General features: G+C 43.3%; 1 protein-coding gene across 5 annotated transcripts in view; it reads left to right on the top strand.

The window, feature by feature from the left end:
• PLCB1 (phospholipase C beta 1) overlaps window positions 1-12,474 on the top strand; it is a 398,789-nt gene extending 386,315 nt beyond the window's left edge. For 2 of the 5 annotated variants that reach the window (XM_075749803.1, XM_075749804.1), the window contains exon 32: window positions 9,137-9,511. In XM_075749803.1, coding sequence (XP_075605918.1) covers window positions 9,137-9,367 — 231 coding nt within the window. In that variant the 3' untranslated portion in view covers window positions 9,368-9,511. Of the gene's footprint in view, window positions 1-9,136 lie in introns of all 5 variants that reach the window. The other 3 variants (XM_075749808.1, XM_075749805.1, XM_075749806.1) reach the window with 3 other exon arrangements.
• The last annotated feature ends 4,795 nt before the right edge of the window (window positions 12,475-17,269 follow it).

Genomic DNA, 17,269 nt, shown 5'->3' with positions numbered 1-17,269 from the left:
TTTATAGAGTCATCAAAAAACCACTTGACAGCTTAAGAAAGCATTTTATCCACAAAAGGAAACAATTACACAAAATAGTCATCAGAAAGAAGAGTAATTCCAAGTATACAGCTTACAAGGCACACAGCAGGGCTTTGCATGAGAATAAACCACTGTACTGATGAAGAAATAGGAAACAAAGTTATTGTGAAGAAAATCCTCCCATTGCATTTAAAGAAAATGCAAGAGATCTGAAATTACTATTAATAATACAACTGCTGCTAGGAAAAGGTCACCAATTCAGGCTTTTGCTGTAAGGAGCTTCCCAAACTCAAAAGTTTTCAGCAGAGATACAGAACAGACATGTATATGTAATACACATATAACCTGGGCAACACTGACAGGCATCTCATCACTCAAACGTTTATTTTTTAATTAGCTCTTGGAATGGATGTTGGTTTACCATACAGTAAGAAGATAGGAGTTTCTTCATGAGAGTGTTAAAATGTAGGAGCCCAGGTCCCAGGTTTCTTCACAGCCCCATTGGTTATAATTGCAGTTGCAGTTAATAAAGGTGGAGACACAGATTGATGAAGGCCCTAAGGTTACAACCTAATGCCTTGAGACAGCAGATATTAGAGGACTCATTTATATGGGGACTTGTACATTAGGGAGGCATAGCAAATCACTTTCGCTTTAATGGGAAGAGACACAAAGCTGAAACATGGAAGACAGCAGTCAGGGGAGGTTGGAGTATATGAATAAGGGAGGATAACTCACTATACAGTTTCTGGACTCCTTGGCTTGTGACATGCTTCAGGTGTTAGAGAGATTTTTTCAAGCCCATCTTGGGGCAATTTCTGAAGGACAGTATGCAGACCGTGCAACCTGTTGACATAGGAAGAGGTGACAGTAGTGGATCAGTCAAAAATACAGCAACTCCTGAGCAAGCGCTCCTGGTCTCGGGAACAGCGTGGAGACTTTGCAGGGTGGATGGAATATCAGCTTGGTGTGTTAGACCTTGTGGGAAGAACTAGGGGAGCTTCATCTGGGAGAAAAAGGGTGCAGGGTGGGGCTGGCGGAGAGAAAGTCCTGGAGTTGGTGTCTCTCGTGTTTGTCATGGTCTGCAAAGTAGCCATTATTTGAAAAGGCAGTGATGGGCACACACCAAGACCGAGATGTCCTTGTCTGAGGACAGGAACCAATAATGGGAGCTTTCCGGTCAGTGTAAAGACACTTCCTGCACTGGCTGTCATCTGCCTAGTGCAGTGCTGTTCCCTGAGCCATCTCTGATATTGAGTACCCTTAGGTTTTCTTTAACGATTACACACTCCAGCATCTTATGGGATAGAACCTCAGATACCTGAAGAGTTTCATTTATGCTTAGCTATGTTGTCTGTGAGTAGCTATGCTAAACCCAAATGTCAATATGGTGGCATGTTGCTTTTCACACTTGTTTGCAGTCACTGGGAGAAAAAAGAAAAAGAGAGCATTTAGGTGCTCTCTGCACATGTAGAGATGTTGACTCCTTTCCCAGGCCTGGAAAAACAGCTTCCCAAGAAACTGCATTTCACAGCTGCTTTCTTTGGGCCATCCTTCCACGTGGCAGAGGTAGGTATATCCCTTTTGGAAAGGTCCTGCAGAGGAGTCCTGGGTTCTCCTCAAACTCATCAACCTCACCTCAAGTCACTGTCTGTGGCAGCCCCCCGTAGCACACTGAGTGTGCAGAGGGACTGCAGCCATGAGGCGTGAGGACAGCTAAGTAGCGGTTACTCCTTTGCCTTCCCAGCAGAAATCTGCTTAGTGGAGGGAATAACATGGTCCTTAATAAGAAACTCCTTCTGTTTCCAATTAAACAAAAATTGCTGCCTATAAATCACTTGATCCCTGAGCTCTGTTCCTCAATTTCTCTCTCCCTGTTATTGAGCCTCCATCTGCTTTTAACAATTCTTGCTACTCATATGTCTTTTAATGCTGTATCCCTCCAGAATGGCTTTCTAATTAAGTAAGCTCTGAAAATGAAAAGCAGCAGAACAGCAGCTTGCTTGCTCTCCGTACCCTTAATCTGGGAGTCCTCTATGTGCTATTTTGGAAGCTAAATTGAGGTCACTGACACTATGCATATTTGTTGTCTGATGCAGTCTTAAAAGCCCCAAATCCTCTATTCAAAATTATCCTTAGGCACATGGGTCAAACATTTGCAGGAAGAAAAATCAGGATTTGGAGCTTTAGCAGATTTAGAGAAACAGAGGAGGAGTGAGCAAGGGGCCACAATCTCCGATGACTTTTTCTGACCAGTGAAAAGATCAGTGTCGCTGGTGTTAAGAAAATAAACACTTCCAGTGGCACGTGAAAAGGAAAATGGGAGCTTTGCTAAACAGAAATATCCTGTACAGGTTGCGGTCCCCCTTTTGTTATGAATTGTGTAGTAACCAGTTACTGGCTTTTGTCAAAATGCATTCTGCTGAAATTGCACAGAAGAAATGAGGTTCTTATCAGGAAAACAAAAAGAGCAGGTACTGTTTATGTAGAATTAAATATTATACAGCATGTGGGTAGTGCCATGGTAATTATGGATACAAATTAGTATCATGCTTCAACTGGTGAATAAATACATTAACCAAAACCAGTCATTATTTTGATATTTTGCTGCCGTCTGCCTCAAGGGGAACTAATGCAACTTACAGATTTTTCACATTTGGATTCAGAACTCAAAAATTGTTAAAATCTTTTTTAAAACTTAATAATAGAGAGTTTGCTGTTGGAAATGTCAGACATTGGAGATACCAAACTGCTTAGTCCTTAGAGTGCATTTTTACCTGGATTCTTGAGCCAGTATGTTTTAAGTATTTTTCATTCATAATTCACTGTATTATTCAGAGCAAAAATGATTGTGATCAGGAAAACAAAGTATTTATGAATAATGCAAAATAAGATAGATTTAAAAGGAGGGATAAAAGAAACAGAAAACTAAAAAAAAATGGCCTTACAGAAAAATTGAAAGTGGAATGGAAAATCTGAGACTTAAAATTTTATTTTGAGCCATATCAATTTTTTTTTGCATTGGAATAACTTAGGCAAAACAAATATGGCCATAATGAATCTTTTTGATTCAACAAAATTGCATTTTGGTAGGGCTTTTTTCACCAAAATGTGTAACCAGTTGTATTTCATACATAATTTTATCAGAACATTTTTGCTTTAAGATTAATTCTTTAGATGCTTTCTAAGAGGTGACCCTTCTGTTATTTTTGAGTTGAAAATATATTTTTAAAAAACATGTGAGCTGGAACGAATCCCAGTCTGTGTGGAAGTGGGTTGGTTTTGCATCAGATAACTGCCTGCATCTGGCATGAGATCTTACATCAAGAGAATGATGCTCCAAGGTCACACTGCTGTGCAGACCAAGCATGAGGTATCTCAAGCTGTATGGGGAAGGAAGAGAAGGGAAAATTATTTGGGAAACACTTTCATTACTGACTTCTGAAATGCTCCTTTTGTGCTAGAACGGGAAGGAGCAGCAGTGTTCGCATTAACAGCTTCAAAGGTGTTGCTGTGGCAGGAAGGGAGATGGGTTGGACGTGTTTTCCCCCACAATTTCCCTTTCCCTTGGGCTGCCAAAGCGAGGGGGAGGAGGTCAGATGGAAGCGGTACCGCGTATCGGCCAGCTGCGGATCCGCCTCTTGTCTTCAAGCCATGGAGGCTGGCTGGGGGGGTAGATGCAGTAGACTTCCACAAGATGCTGGCAACAGCACCAGCCCACAGAGGCATTCCCAAATTTCCTACGTGTGTGATTTGAGCCCACGGGTTGTTTTTAATGCATACGGTAAGGTGTTTGCTCCTGACACCTGAGGTTCTAGCTGCGGTTGCCATTTATGTTTCAGCAGATACCTACTTCCCATGGCTTGAGCTACTGCAAACCTTTTCTTAACTTTGCTCTGCATCTGAAACTTCTTGGACCTGATTATTACATTCTTATACCTCATTAGCCCAGCTCGTTTGCTTCCACCGTTATCTTAAAACTATCCTGAAAGGGAAAAAAAAAAAAAAAAGATTCTGCTGCAGGAAAGAGGGATGAGATGTCTGTCAGGTAGTGAGAAGGGAGAGGAGTTCAGCATTCAAAGCCTAAACTCAGAAGATATTATGGAAACACTGCAAATGTGGAATAATTAAGGATTAAGGGGTTTAACACTTTTTTTTTTTTTTAACCTAAACACTCTATGTGAACTTCAGCTCTCCTGGTAACTTGTGTTGGCAGCACGTTGCGTTTTTCATGTGATCGTTTTATTTTTGTTCTTGGTAGAAACAGAAGTTCATTAGATCACATTGCAAGTATGTAGAAGTCTACAGGGGCTCAATCGGGATAGTCTGAAACCACAATTTCTGCTTTTGTAATTCTTTATTGATCACAGTTACTGTTTTTAATGCTATAGTCACTATTTTAACAGTATGTTATGCTATGTTATTTTTGGTAGGTTTAATAACAGCTAGGTATCAATGCTATACATAGTTTTAATAATACCAGCTGTTTCCTTTCCTGAGTGCATTTTCCTTGCTTTAAGCTGAATGACCGTATTCATTTTCACCTCCCACATTCTAAGGAAGGGTTGCTGAGGCCTTTCACTGAACGATGACCCTTTTTGGAAAGCGGTTGTAGCCAAGGATGCCGAAGAGCCCTTTGAATTGAGAGGGAATGTGAGCCGATCAGCTGGGCAGCTGGCTGGCCTCCAGGAGTTCTGCTCAATAAGGCACGGGCTTAATCATGTAAAGCCCTGCTTGTTTTGTGTCCCTACGGCTTGGGGCTGTGTTGGTTCTAGACCAGGTTGAAATGATACAGTGGTGTTCGTCCGGGGCACAAGGGTACATAAGCCCAAGCCCCTCGGTCACCCTTACTGCCTAACAGCCGGCTGAAGTCAAAGGGGACCCAGCTTCCCTGTGGAAATCCTTGTGGGGTATAGCTAACAGAGGCAGGGTAGGCACAATCAAAGCCTCGCCGTATCTACTGTCATTTTGAGCAGGACAATTTGGTGGCCCAGTGGTCCACAGCCTGTTCCAGGCCTCTGCTGGTGTATGTCTAGTTTGATAAGCGATCATATAAACGGAGTGAAGAAGAGCCCTTTCAAATCAGAGGCAGCTGAGGATGGCACCTCCTGAGCTTTGATCCCTACCTAAGCTTAATTTCTCTCCTTCCATCTGTAATTTGGGGATAATAATACGGATACTTACCCGTTTTGTAAAGCTGATGTATCAGCTGATGTTTTTACCTAGCACTGTTGGATAAAAATAAAGGGTGGGTAGATAAAAGCATACATACATTCAAGAGTTAGAGCTTCTGGCCACAGCCGTCAAGAGTGACTAACATGTTCATCTCATTTCCCCAAGGACCCTCTGCAACCATATAATGATGGCTCCAAATTTTAAAGTATTAACTCATTTCCTGTAATTAAAATACATGGGAGTGTGATTTACCTGAACAAGAAATCATGTTTCAAGCCCCTTGTGGGATGGATATTAAAGCCGCATGGAGGTGACATTAGTAAGTGGCTTTGGTTGGGGGTTAAAGAGAGGACAGAGGATCCGTAAAAGACAGTGAGATAACAGAAGGAAGAAGGTTGTTATGTGTTAATGGGAACAGTGGTCCAGATAATCATCTTCCCGTCTAATCGTCAGTCTCATTTTCCCCTCCTTGTCTGGCTCCAAAATCCTAAAAAAAAGTATAGGTCACCTTGTTTAGTAGCTAGCGAGCAGAGAAATTGGGGTAGGTGGACTTGTGATGGGAAGCAACCCAAGGGGACAGCAAACTGAACGGTGAGGCCACACTGAGCTGGAGTCTGGTGGGGTGCTGGTTGCACAGAGAGGTTTTTACTCACACACACACTGACATAGCACTTTGTTGTGCCGTCAGCAAGCCAAATAAAAGACATACATGACTGCTGCCTACTAATGAGAGGGCAGCTTTCCATTGGTGAAAGAACCATAATGTCCTGTAAAACCACAGACTATGGTTATCATTATCTAATGGAAGGATACTGAGGCTTTTAAAAGAAAAATAGCTGGGATTTTTCTAGCCAGCTAGTTTTAAGCGGGCAACTTGTTTCTTTAACCTTGTGCCATAGCTGTTTGCCAGTGTTGTGAGACTGTTGTGGGTTTGCAAGCCCCAGACTCACTGAGGAAGACTTCAGTTAAGGGGTCAGGTCCAGCAGTGGGATGGCTGCGTTGCACCCAGGCCCACCCGTTGTGTTCTTCATTGCAGCTGGAGTCTTGTGTGATAGGTTGGGGTCAGGGAATGGGCTCCAAGGTGCTCGTCTGAAGCTGAGCAGGGGGAAGAACTGACAGTGCCTTTGAAACCAAAAAGAAAACTAATTTTTACACACTGTTGCAGTTTTAATCAACCCTCCCTGTCTACTGTCTGCTCCTTCTCAACTAACTTCAACCTTCTCATGATTAGATATCTATATAGACTGTCTCTGGAGACAGTGGAGAGAGAGAGGGGTAGCTCCAGGTTCATGTCATTTCTATTAAATGCTTGACTTAGGGGGGATTATCGACTGGAGGAGCTTTAGGAGGTGAATATTAGACACAATTGCTATCTAACAACATGCTTATGGTTGTACTGGGTTCAGATAACGTTCAGTTTCTGAGGGATTTCAAGTATTTCTATGGCTCTTAAACCTAATTAAGCAAATCAAGGTTCTGAAGGAAGTTGAGAGCCAGGAGACTTCCTCTGACTTTTGATTTTACATACCTCCTTCTGTACATAAAGTGCTCAAAATTTATAAATTCAGTAATTCCATGTACGACAATGAGGTGGGGAAGTGCAGCAGCCAAATCTGGCTCAGACACTCCTGTACAAAGAAATTCACGCCCTTTTATAAAGCTTTGTCTTCTGGAGCCTTTCCCACGATTCCTAGATTTATAGAAAATATTGTATGCAGAGCTCCCTTTCCCTGCAGGAACTTGAACTGGTTTTGTGGGGTGCTCAGATGCTGCTGCAGATCTGCATCAGCAGCTGGGAGCCCGGCTGCAAACGCTCCTGAACAGGAAAAGACGGTGGCAGTTGCGTGGTGCAGCGTGCTCGGGGCCCATTGGCGTGCCCTGCCTCGGCCACTGCTGCTGTTTCAGATTAACCCAAGGATCTTTTGTCCCATGTTTGGCATAAATCTCCCTCTAACTGTGATGGCATCCTTGGGTGATTGTCATAAATAAACAGAAGGACTCGTCTTCTCCTCCCTCCCGCCTGTTTTTTTAAGCAGTGTGGGTATTTAGCAGTGAACTGTAACCAAAAGCATGATTGCACCATGATGGTGCTTTTGCCTAGAACATCATCTTTGGATTTGCAATATGACCTATGTGAGTGCCATGCTGCCATCACTGTGAAGCAGAGACCAGTGCAGATGTAGCCTCTCGGTGGTTGAGAAGGTCACTGGGCAGCAGGAGTGGAGTCCTGGGGCTCCAGGGCCCCGGTGGTGAGCTGGGTAGTGAGGGATGATCGGCATCATTTGTGGGTTTTTCCTGCCAGCCACGCTACGGCACTGTTCCTCTGATAACACGGGATTGGAAACACTCTTGGAAGTGTTATCAAAATGGAGACGAAAGGAGGATCCCTTCAAAAATTTTAGAGGCGGGGTGTATTTAATGGAACCGTTTGTGCCTCAGGCTCTGTGTTTGTCAGCACTGTGACACTCAGGTGGGAAACTGAGGCCAGAACGGCAGGAAAATTGCCAGAAACAACGTAGGAAAGGAGCTTTAGCAGGAGAACCAAAAGGAAAAAGCTCGATCTTAGATCTTGAGGATGAAAAACTGCAAAATTTGTCTAATTAAGGAATGTAGAACTAGACCGGGTGAGCTAAGGACGTTGATTTGCACATCAGGAGAAAGGAGAAGAGGCCTCACAAAAATAAAATCAGAGATGCAGGATGAAAACCAGGACAGAAGCATGGGGAATGGGATTGGAAGGGCTCAGAGGGAGGGGTAGTAGTAAAGTCACATGCTGTGTATAGACCAAGGATGGTAAGAGTAGTATAGGTCCTAATGTTTGGGTGAAAAATTGGATTACCTGTTGAGAGCCGTTGCAATGGGCTGAAGGAGACTTGAAACTAGACAGGATAGGCTCAAGCATAGAGCTGAAGGATCAGAATTCATAGCACCTTTATGCCTCCTGGAAAAAACATAGCTCAAAATACAATTGCCTAAGAAACTGCTGCAGCTACAGTTAGCAGAACCTGACTCCCTCTTTTTAAGAAGGTGGATGGATGGATGGATGGACGGACGGACAGATGGACGGAGCGCTAGCAGGGTTTGGCTTGGAACTCACCTCCTTTGCTTCCTGCCGTGCTCATATTGGTCATGATGAAAAAATTGGCTTTGTCTTCAGTTGAACCCTTCATACACATTAATGTGTTTTAAATAATGAATTGTGCAGATCCTAATATGGGCACTAAAAACAAAGGCTATACAAATAAACGCTGGGAAAGGGCCCACAGCTTCCTGAAGACTGATAGCCAGATTTCTTTCTGCATGCCTTTTGTATCCTGTTGATGATATGATACTTTTTCCCCAGTAATGTCCAAGACACATACTGCATTAATCAGATAACGTAACTTTCCATGATCTAGCCCTAAGAAATGTAATTTAACTTTTTCCCCCTCCCTCTTTGACTCCCTTTGACAACTGACTATTTCCTAATGGTTTCTCCAACCCAAGAAATCTGGCAAAAGTTATTATATTGTTCTCAGAGCAATGTTTGTGGTGTGATTAATGTGTGATTAGCTACCTGAAGCTTAATTATGCTTTGCTCTTCCAAAGGCTTATCTGTGATCCATACTGCACTTGAATCAGGTCTTGCGAAAGCTAGTGGGAGTATGGACACCAATACAGTTAAATCTAGATATGTTTTAAGGAGTTGGGTCCCCAAGGATGGTATCCAAAACGAGCCTCACGCACATAGGACCGCACGCTCCTTCAGCTTTGCAATGACTGCATGGAAATCAATAGGCGTATTGGATGTGTGGCACTAATATGAAAAAGAAAGGAATATATTCTTGAATCATGCAAAAAATGCATTATTAATTCCACCCCCTGCCTCGTGTGGCACGTTCCCCATACTGTAGCATTATCATTAGATAAGACTGAAGACAGCTTGTCTCTTTTGCTGTAGTTGCAGGTGGAACTTGACCAGGAATATCAAGACAAATTCAAAAGACTGCCTTTGGAAATTCTGGAGTTCGTACAGGAAGCCATGAAAGGGAAAATCAGTGAAGATGGAGACCACAGTTCTGCCCCCTCTTCCCTGGCATCTGACAGTGGAAAATCAAATCATAAACCTCTGCAAAGTGAAGAGGAATTGGAAGAAGATAATCCAGAAAAAGTGTTTGATACTACTTTTTAACTGCCCAAGAAACAATCAGTGCGCCAGGGCGCACCGCTCCCCAGCTGCCCGTCTCCGCTTTCCCGATGTGAGCTGCCGCTGAAGCGCTTCGGGAGGCAGGAGGAATCTGCATTCAAGTGCACATTTCCCAAAAGGAACGTTTTATAAAAAATATTGTGCAAAGGTCTCCATTCTCATTCTTCATCTTATTATTATTCTAAAGCTTAGTGCAGTTGTAATGGGAAAATTTATATGTTAACCATCCTCTCCTTTTTTTTTCTTTTTTTTTTTTTTTTTTGGCCAATTTACAATGGGTAATTTTCTGGCCATGTTCACTGTTAAGAATGTTTAATGAAGACCAGTGTATTGTTCAGAGACAAATGTGTGCAGATTTCCTTTTGAAGTGCCAGTGCAAAGTGCTCCAAACTAATACAGATCCTAGAGAATATTATAACAGTACTTAATCTTATTTGTTTCCTTCTTTATAACTGCACCTTGACAGCTGTACCATCATTTTACATTTGCACTGAAACATTTAATCCTTTTTAGCTTTGCAAGCACCGGTGGCTTGCTGTCCTGATATTATGTTTATCACACGGAAAGAAATATATTTGCTGCTGAAAATTCTTGGAACTGTGGGGACAAGAGGAAAACAGAGAGAAGAACTCTGCCTGGAGATTGTCGGTGTCTGTGTACGTCTGTGTTTGTTACACTGTGTGAGTGCATATATGTTTGTATATATATATATAGCTATATGTGCACACACATCCGTCTATATACACACACGGCATGTTTCTATTTGAAGTCGGTGTGGTCTCTTGGCCAAATGAAAAGTTTCAGGGATACGTGAATAGAGAATCTTTATGAAAGCTAACATCTGGGTTATACTGCTATGAAATAGTCATTGAATCATAAAATTCTTTTTGTGGTGTTAGTGTTGTAAATCAAAGTAGGTTTAGAATATAAATTTGATATATATTTTGCAGACTCAAAAGTATTGATTTTAAGTATCATATTTTAAGCTTACTGAATTTGATAGGATTATAAAATGTTTAGGACTGCAGTATTTGAAATTTAACAGAATCTTCCATTATTTTTAAGACTGAGGTTCAGTTTTACTAAGGTCTGAAATTTAAAAGCAAAATATAAAAACCTGATCACTGTTATTTAAAAGTGTATATTAATCCATTTAACTGACTTCTTAAAATAAGAACAATCAAAGGTAGCGTACTGTATGATATGCATGAGAGAAGTAACAGCACATTTTGAGAAATATATATTGGCGACAGAGAGACTTTGTGAAAGTCAGGATATTTGAAAAGGTAAAGAAATGCTATTCTCTGGACTCCCATACTAACAGAAATAGGAATTATGAAACATTACAGATGGATTCTTATTTGTACCCAAGCCAGTGCATAATGCTAAAGGCCTTTCCCTCGGTTGCATGGCGAAGAGGCGTCCTAGGGCAAAGGAGAGACTAGCTCAAAAGACACAGATTTGCATCGAGAGGCTCGATCCTGCAAACGCGCGTTTTCCTGCGCACCGCTGGGCTCCGTGCAGCTGTCCTGGGGAATAATGTTCACGTACATGTTTGCAAGATCCGGGCCTTACTTTGTACTAAAAAGCAATCGGAGAAAGAAGTCGATTACATAGGGAGGCATTTTAATACATCGTAACAGTTAAGTTACTTCCATTCCCTCAGGATTTTAGTACTTTAAAGTAACTTATTTTATTTAAATTTAAGCAATAAAATACAAGTCAAGCTTAAGTTTTCAGTTAGGTAATGGTGTGTGTATATATATATATAAGTTCAAATCATGGAAAACAAACAGTATTTTGATGTTTCTTTTTTAAACTTAGAGCAGAAAGAAAGAAAAATTGCACATTGTTTGGAGATCATATTTTGGATTAAACTATTCTGGTTTATGATGATGAAATTAGTGAACATGAAATTCAAAAATCTGACTTTCATCTTAATGCTATGACAGGTGAATCCTCTGTTAATCCTTGTTTTGCACTTTGAAATCAATATTAATCACTCACTGAAAACGTAGAGAGTCGAGATGTAATGCTGCATTTTATAAAGATGACATATTGTCTAAATTATTAAAAGAATAAACTGATAGCAGTGTTCACAATAAAACCGAAGACTATTGCATTATAGAAACCATTGTACAGCGCAGGCTTTTCGGTAAAATCTTAGCTCCTTTGAATTTCAGTGCTACGTTCTCGTGGACTTCACTGGAGCCAGGACTTCACCACAGTCTTCAAAGAAACTTGGGCAAATACCAATTAACCTTTTATTTATATTTCAAAATAAATAACTAACTATACCGGTTGGATTCAATATACTCTCAGCTGTAGTCATTTTACAGTACGTTTGTATTTGACCATTTCCTGTACTCGCATTTTTTTATATCTGTACAGTGCCACTTTCTGCAGGTGTAAGGTAGTGTGTAATACTGTACATCTTGCATTGTTCAACCTATTTCAGTGAAACAGATATCATTTAATATTGATATTACTTGAACTAGAGTAAGATAATGAAAAAAGGGTCTTTATGATGTGCAAGTCTTGTGCCTTTTATGTATTTGCCTTGTTCTGTGTTGAATGTGTGGAAATGCTGTATCGTGGACTTTCTGCTGTATAGAATAGAGCTGTCTATATTAAACTAGGTCGTGCACTTCAGATATCTTTACACTACTGAAAATAGCTTGGTTTTGGCAGTATAAACAGAATTTTTAAAATTCTAATGAAGGCCAGACATTTTAGATTTAACATGTTCATAATTATGTTAATTAATGCTCATGTATTAGCTAAACATTCACTGAAAGATAACTAAAGGGACATCATTGCTTGCCTTTCTTTGAAATCAGTGTTGCTCTTGTACATTGTATTAATAGTGTCTGTGATTGATTAGTCCTTGATGATTTGCTTTCAAGGTAGGATGAAATATTTCAGTTAACATGTACATATTTTTCAGTTCCTCAATCTATGATTGTTTCAGAGGCATAATTCACATTTTTGTAAAAATTCTATGCAATTTTGTGGCATGATGTTTCTTCCACTTGTAATTTTATGTGCTTACATTACAGATCCAAAGGACAAATAAAAATTTCTTAACACAAGGCAGTTGTTTTCTCTGTTCATTGACTCCAGAGCCTCAGCTGACTCAAGAGACCCTCGTGACCTCGAAGACCTCACCCTGACCCCTTTGGCCCTGGGAGGGTCAGTGCCACAAGGAGTCAGGGAAGTTTCCCTGCAGGCTCTTGTGTTCTCAACAAGAAGAATAAGCAATTGTATGTGCCTGGGCATCCCCCACCCCTCCCAGCAAAATGTGCATTTGGTGGTGCTCTGAAACAAGGGAAAACCAAAAAAATTGCACGGCAGCCAACGAACTGGGAAGAAAATGTATTGGTGTACAGGACAGATCTTTGTAGAACAGCAATTGCATGATTTTCAGCCATACCTGTAAACTGCTTCAACAACTTACAGCAGCCTTACTTCTCTTCCACTGCCCCAGCTGTTTCACTAATCATCCGTGCAATTATGTATGTGCTGTGAAATGTACCTTTGCAGGGGCCTTCCACTGAGAGCATTGAAAAATAAATCTGTTCCTTTGGCTTTTGACTTCCTTTTCCCTATTTAATTTACAATGTAAAAAATTATCTCTGGGAGAAGAGATAAGCAGGTATATTAATCCAATGTACTAAGGGATATACCTATTAAAATAAATAGTCTCCAAGGCAGCTAAACTCAAGTTGCTCACTAGGAGAGGTGTGGGGAAATGGGGTCTGACGAGGGGGAAGGGTGCAGCACGGTGTAACAGCAGGCAAGGAGGGGAGGTACAGAGGTGAAAGCTGAGCCCGTGAATTCGACAAAGACTAGGACAGAAAGGGAGGCTGAGGGGGAAGCGAAATAAAAGAAAAATGGGTATGTTTCCGTCCCAAAGGAGGAGCAGTGGGGCGTGAAATCATCAAGGGCAAGGTTTGCTGAGGCCCCGTTAGCAAGCTGCCCATCGTGTAGCGAAGCAGATGAGGGAAGGCAGATGGGACCATGGGGTGGGGAGGCAGCGCGGTGGTCAGAATTTCAGGAGGGCGGGGGGTGGCAGTGACAGTGAGCACAGAGGGAAAAGCCAGGAGGCCATGGGAAGGATCGGGAAACAACCCTCGGCTCCCACGGGGCCCAGTGAGGCAGGATTCTCACAGCCGGCCGAGCAGATGACCTCGGCGCTTGTTGTACTTGGGCTGCAGGAGACTGACTTGGCTGCTGAGGAGAGAGGGTGACAGGCTGGGCTGTGTGGAAAAACTATTTGGAGGCTGACCAAGGTTAAAGATGGTGTTGCGGAGGCCAGGCAGTGGGGCCAGAGCTGCGTGTTCTCGTGCAGCTGCAGACACTACGCAAAGCAAGCCCGTTGAGTTGCTGAAGCTTCAAGTGGATTCTGCAAATGCTCCTGGTGATGGCCAGGAGAAAACCAGTCCCACTCCAGCAACAGAAGTCTGCTACTACCAGCTGGGGAAGGTGACCAAAGGATCACAGAATCATAGAATTACAGAATGGGTTGGGTTGGAAGGAACCTTAAAGACCATCTAGCGCCAACCCCCTGCCATAGGCAGGGACACCCTCCACTAGACCAGGTTGCCCAAAGCCTCATCCAACCTGGCCTTGAACACTTCTAGGGATGGGGCATCCACAGCTTCTCTGGGCAACCTCTTGCAGTGCCTCACCACCCTCAAGGAGCCAGGTAATTTCTGGCTATGGTAGTGTTACTTAATGTGAAAACAGCTAATTCCTCTCCTGGATTTAGTCCTAATCATACCCAGAAGACACTGGAATGCCAAGTGAGACCACTTCTGTGGTGTGTCCTGCCATTTCCCATAGAGTTGAAACAGTTAATGCTAACCTCCCTTCCCAGCTCTGCCCAGGCATGGAGCTTCCCTAAATATGCACAGCAGGATTTGCTTGGCCCTCATCAGACCTAGTTCCTCCTCAGAGTCAGGGCCCTTGCCTTACTCTTCTCTTCTTTAAAAGCTCAGTAGAAGGAGGAGTCCCTGTGCAGCAAAGGAAGATCTACTTAACAAAGAGGTCAGTGCAGGAAATTAAAGCCACGTGCAAAAAAAGCAGGAGGTGATGGTCACTAGTGAAGTTAAGGAAGCCGACCGCAGAAACACGTTCTGGGATTTAAAAAGGGCCTCTAAAGAGAGGCTATTCTCTAGTGTGCACTGGTAGGACAGTCAGCAGGGGAAAAGGCTTGGGGCTTGGGCTGCTTTCCACAGTGTAGTTCCCTTTTACTTTTCCTAAGTGGGTGGGTTTAGAGGCTCAGCTCATAGGTTCCTTGAGATCAGTATCATAGGGGGTAGTATCATAGAAAGGAGATCTGAGGGGAAAAAAAACCTGAAGAAATGAAAAATCCAAGTCTTCAGCTTGCAGACGGTAAGGAAAAAACTATTGGAAGTAACACATTAACTACTGTATAACTGATACAATTTTAAAGGGCTGGGATTTGTAGAATAGTGGGCTACAAAACATGGCAAAGAGACCACAGCAAAGGGTGCTAATTGTTTTGGCTAGAGCCCAACCAGAGCAGGGAGAAGGGCTTTAAGTAGCACTGGAGGAGCCAAGCTTTAATTAGGAACAAATTGAAGCCAACCTGATGTATGTGAAGAGAAGAAATTTAAAACCTGCTGCTTTATCAATGGTAGAAGCCTGGCTAATGAGCAGGAGAGCTTGGCAACTTCCATTGTCGAGAACTGTAATGTAATTAGTGTTACTGAGCTGTGGTGGGATAATTGGCCTGTTCAAATAAGTGATTATAGCCTGTGTAATGGGGATCAAATCATTTAAAAAGAAAAAAGGGGAGGGGGATCAAACTTTGTTCTATTCTTGGGTAAGATGAAGTTTAGTTGGTAAATGTCACTGCATTGATCTAATATACTGATGGCAGGAGCTGCGAGCAGGGCAGGTGACTCGTCTTCAGCTGGGAAAGAGGTTACCAGGTGTTAAATACTCTGTCCAGGTTTTGTACTGGCATTTTCAGTAAGGTGCAGAGAAAAGCCGGCTCTGTGCCTTGCCTGGGCTATACAGATTGATAGCTGAAAGTTGGGCTGCACGGGAAAACCACTGGGGGCTGGTGCACTCTCTGGTCTCCAGGAAAGGCTTAAGACCCACTGACAGAGGAAAGTTGGAGGCAAGCGAGTTAGAGACAGAGCACAATCTTCTTTCTTGTCTTCCTTTCTGCGTAAGTACACCGGAGATGATTAATTGCAAGTAACAACAGAAAAGGTTGATGATGAGCTGCAGAAGATGGTGCCACATCACATTACTAGCACCGTGCAGTCAGTGTAGATGCAACAGAGAGGAATGTGACAGAAAAGCCAGACCAGTCTCACAGTGTCCCCTGGCCTTAAGGTCTGTGAATCTTAAAACAATGTTCTTCTCTTGGAGGGTTTTTTTTTCCCCCCAGGAGGGCACTTTCACATGTGATCACCCAAAATGTTGTGATTGCCTTTGGACAGGATCTGTAATGTCCTTTAATTGCCAGGGTCAGTAAAGTAGCCCTGAGAGCAATCTCCATGATTCAGCTAGACGAGATGTCTCCCAGAAAACAAGCCACCTCTCTCCAAGGGTATCAATCAGTAAAAGTGTGGCATCTTAGGAGCCCTCAGCAATAAATAAGGAAATTCAACCCAAGTGCTCTTGCAGCTTGCCACCAGCTGAGCGGAGCAGATGAACTCCCTGGCTGGAAGCTAACCCAAGCCATAAAGTCTGTGCTAAGACTCATCTCTGACTCATCGAGTGCTGCTTGTCAGCCTCAGGGAAACAGCTGGAGATGGAGCCCCAGTGAGGAGGAGGCAGCGGCCACAGCGTGCCACTGTTTCCATCCAAGGGTGCAATGATGTCAGTGGAGAGCTCAGTTTCTCAAGCCTCCCTCTCTGTCTAGGGGGAAAGCCTCTCCTGATGAGAAAGGACTTCTAGAAGAAGGAAGCAGCCTGTATTCCCTTCAGTAAATAAATATTACACCCTGCTTTCACTTTGCCGCTGCAAAATGCTCCCTCTGATCATTAAGCTTGAAACGGCAGCCCAGCCATCAGCAGGGCTGTTAGCTGCAGTGATTTATGGGCTGGAGGAGACCACAGAGGCTCCTTCACGCCGTTTCTGTCTTCTGTGCCTTGCTCACAAACCTGCAGGCAGCTGCCAGGCCGAGCTGGAGAGGGGGAAGGGGGAAGGAGCTTCCCCATTCCCCAGGAAGTATTTTCCTGCACCTGCGGAAGCTTTGGGTGGGAAACAGGGCTAGTACCCCCCCTGCCCCCCCCCCCCCCCCCCCCGGCAGGGCTGGGGATGGCACAGAGCTGGTGCAAGCAGCGCATATCCTGCATTACCTGTGTTTGCACCACGCGTGGAGGGATGCTGTGAAATGGTGCTGTGCTGCAGGACCCCGGCCAGCGCAGGGGCTCGGCGCTCTGCTCAAAAACCCTGCGCTGTCCCTCTTGTGCAGGACCCAATTTAGCCCAGCGCGTTGGAGCATTCCCCAGTGAATGCCTCCTACATCTTGCTGCTATTAGCTCCTTTTATTATATTAGGGTCCTAGAAATAGGAAGAAAACACCCTGGTATCGCCTTGCTCTGCATCCCCTGAGGAAATCCAGCTTCAGGCATGCACGCTCCCTTTGTACTGCAGCTTTCCATGAAAAGCAACTGTTTTCTATTGCCACAATTTAAAACCCGTATCCGACTTTACAAACTCCCGTTCCCTCAGCCCGATTACAGATTGGGGAGCTGTGATAACTTTCTTGTGTCAAAGTAACTAATGAGAAGGAAATTATCTGGCTCTCTATGGAAATGCTGCTGTTCTCAACTCCTTGGAGGATGCTGCAGCTCCCCGCCTGCAAACTGGTACTGCGATGTGCTGCATGATGGCTGTGGA

This window comes from Balearica regulorum, chromosome 3 (genome assembly GCF_011004875.1).
Source record: "Balearica regulorum gibbericeps isolate bBalReg1 chromosome 3, bBalReg1.pri, whole genome shotgun sequence".
Taxonomy (NCBI): Eukaryota; Metazoa; Chordata; class Aves; order Gruiformes; family Gruidae; genus Balearica; species Balearica regulorum.
The sequence above is the reverse complement of the archived record's forward strand: the minus strand, read 5'-3'. Positions and strand labels throughout refer to the sequence as shown.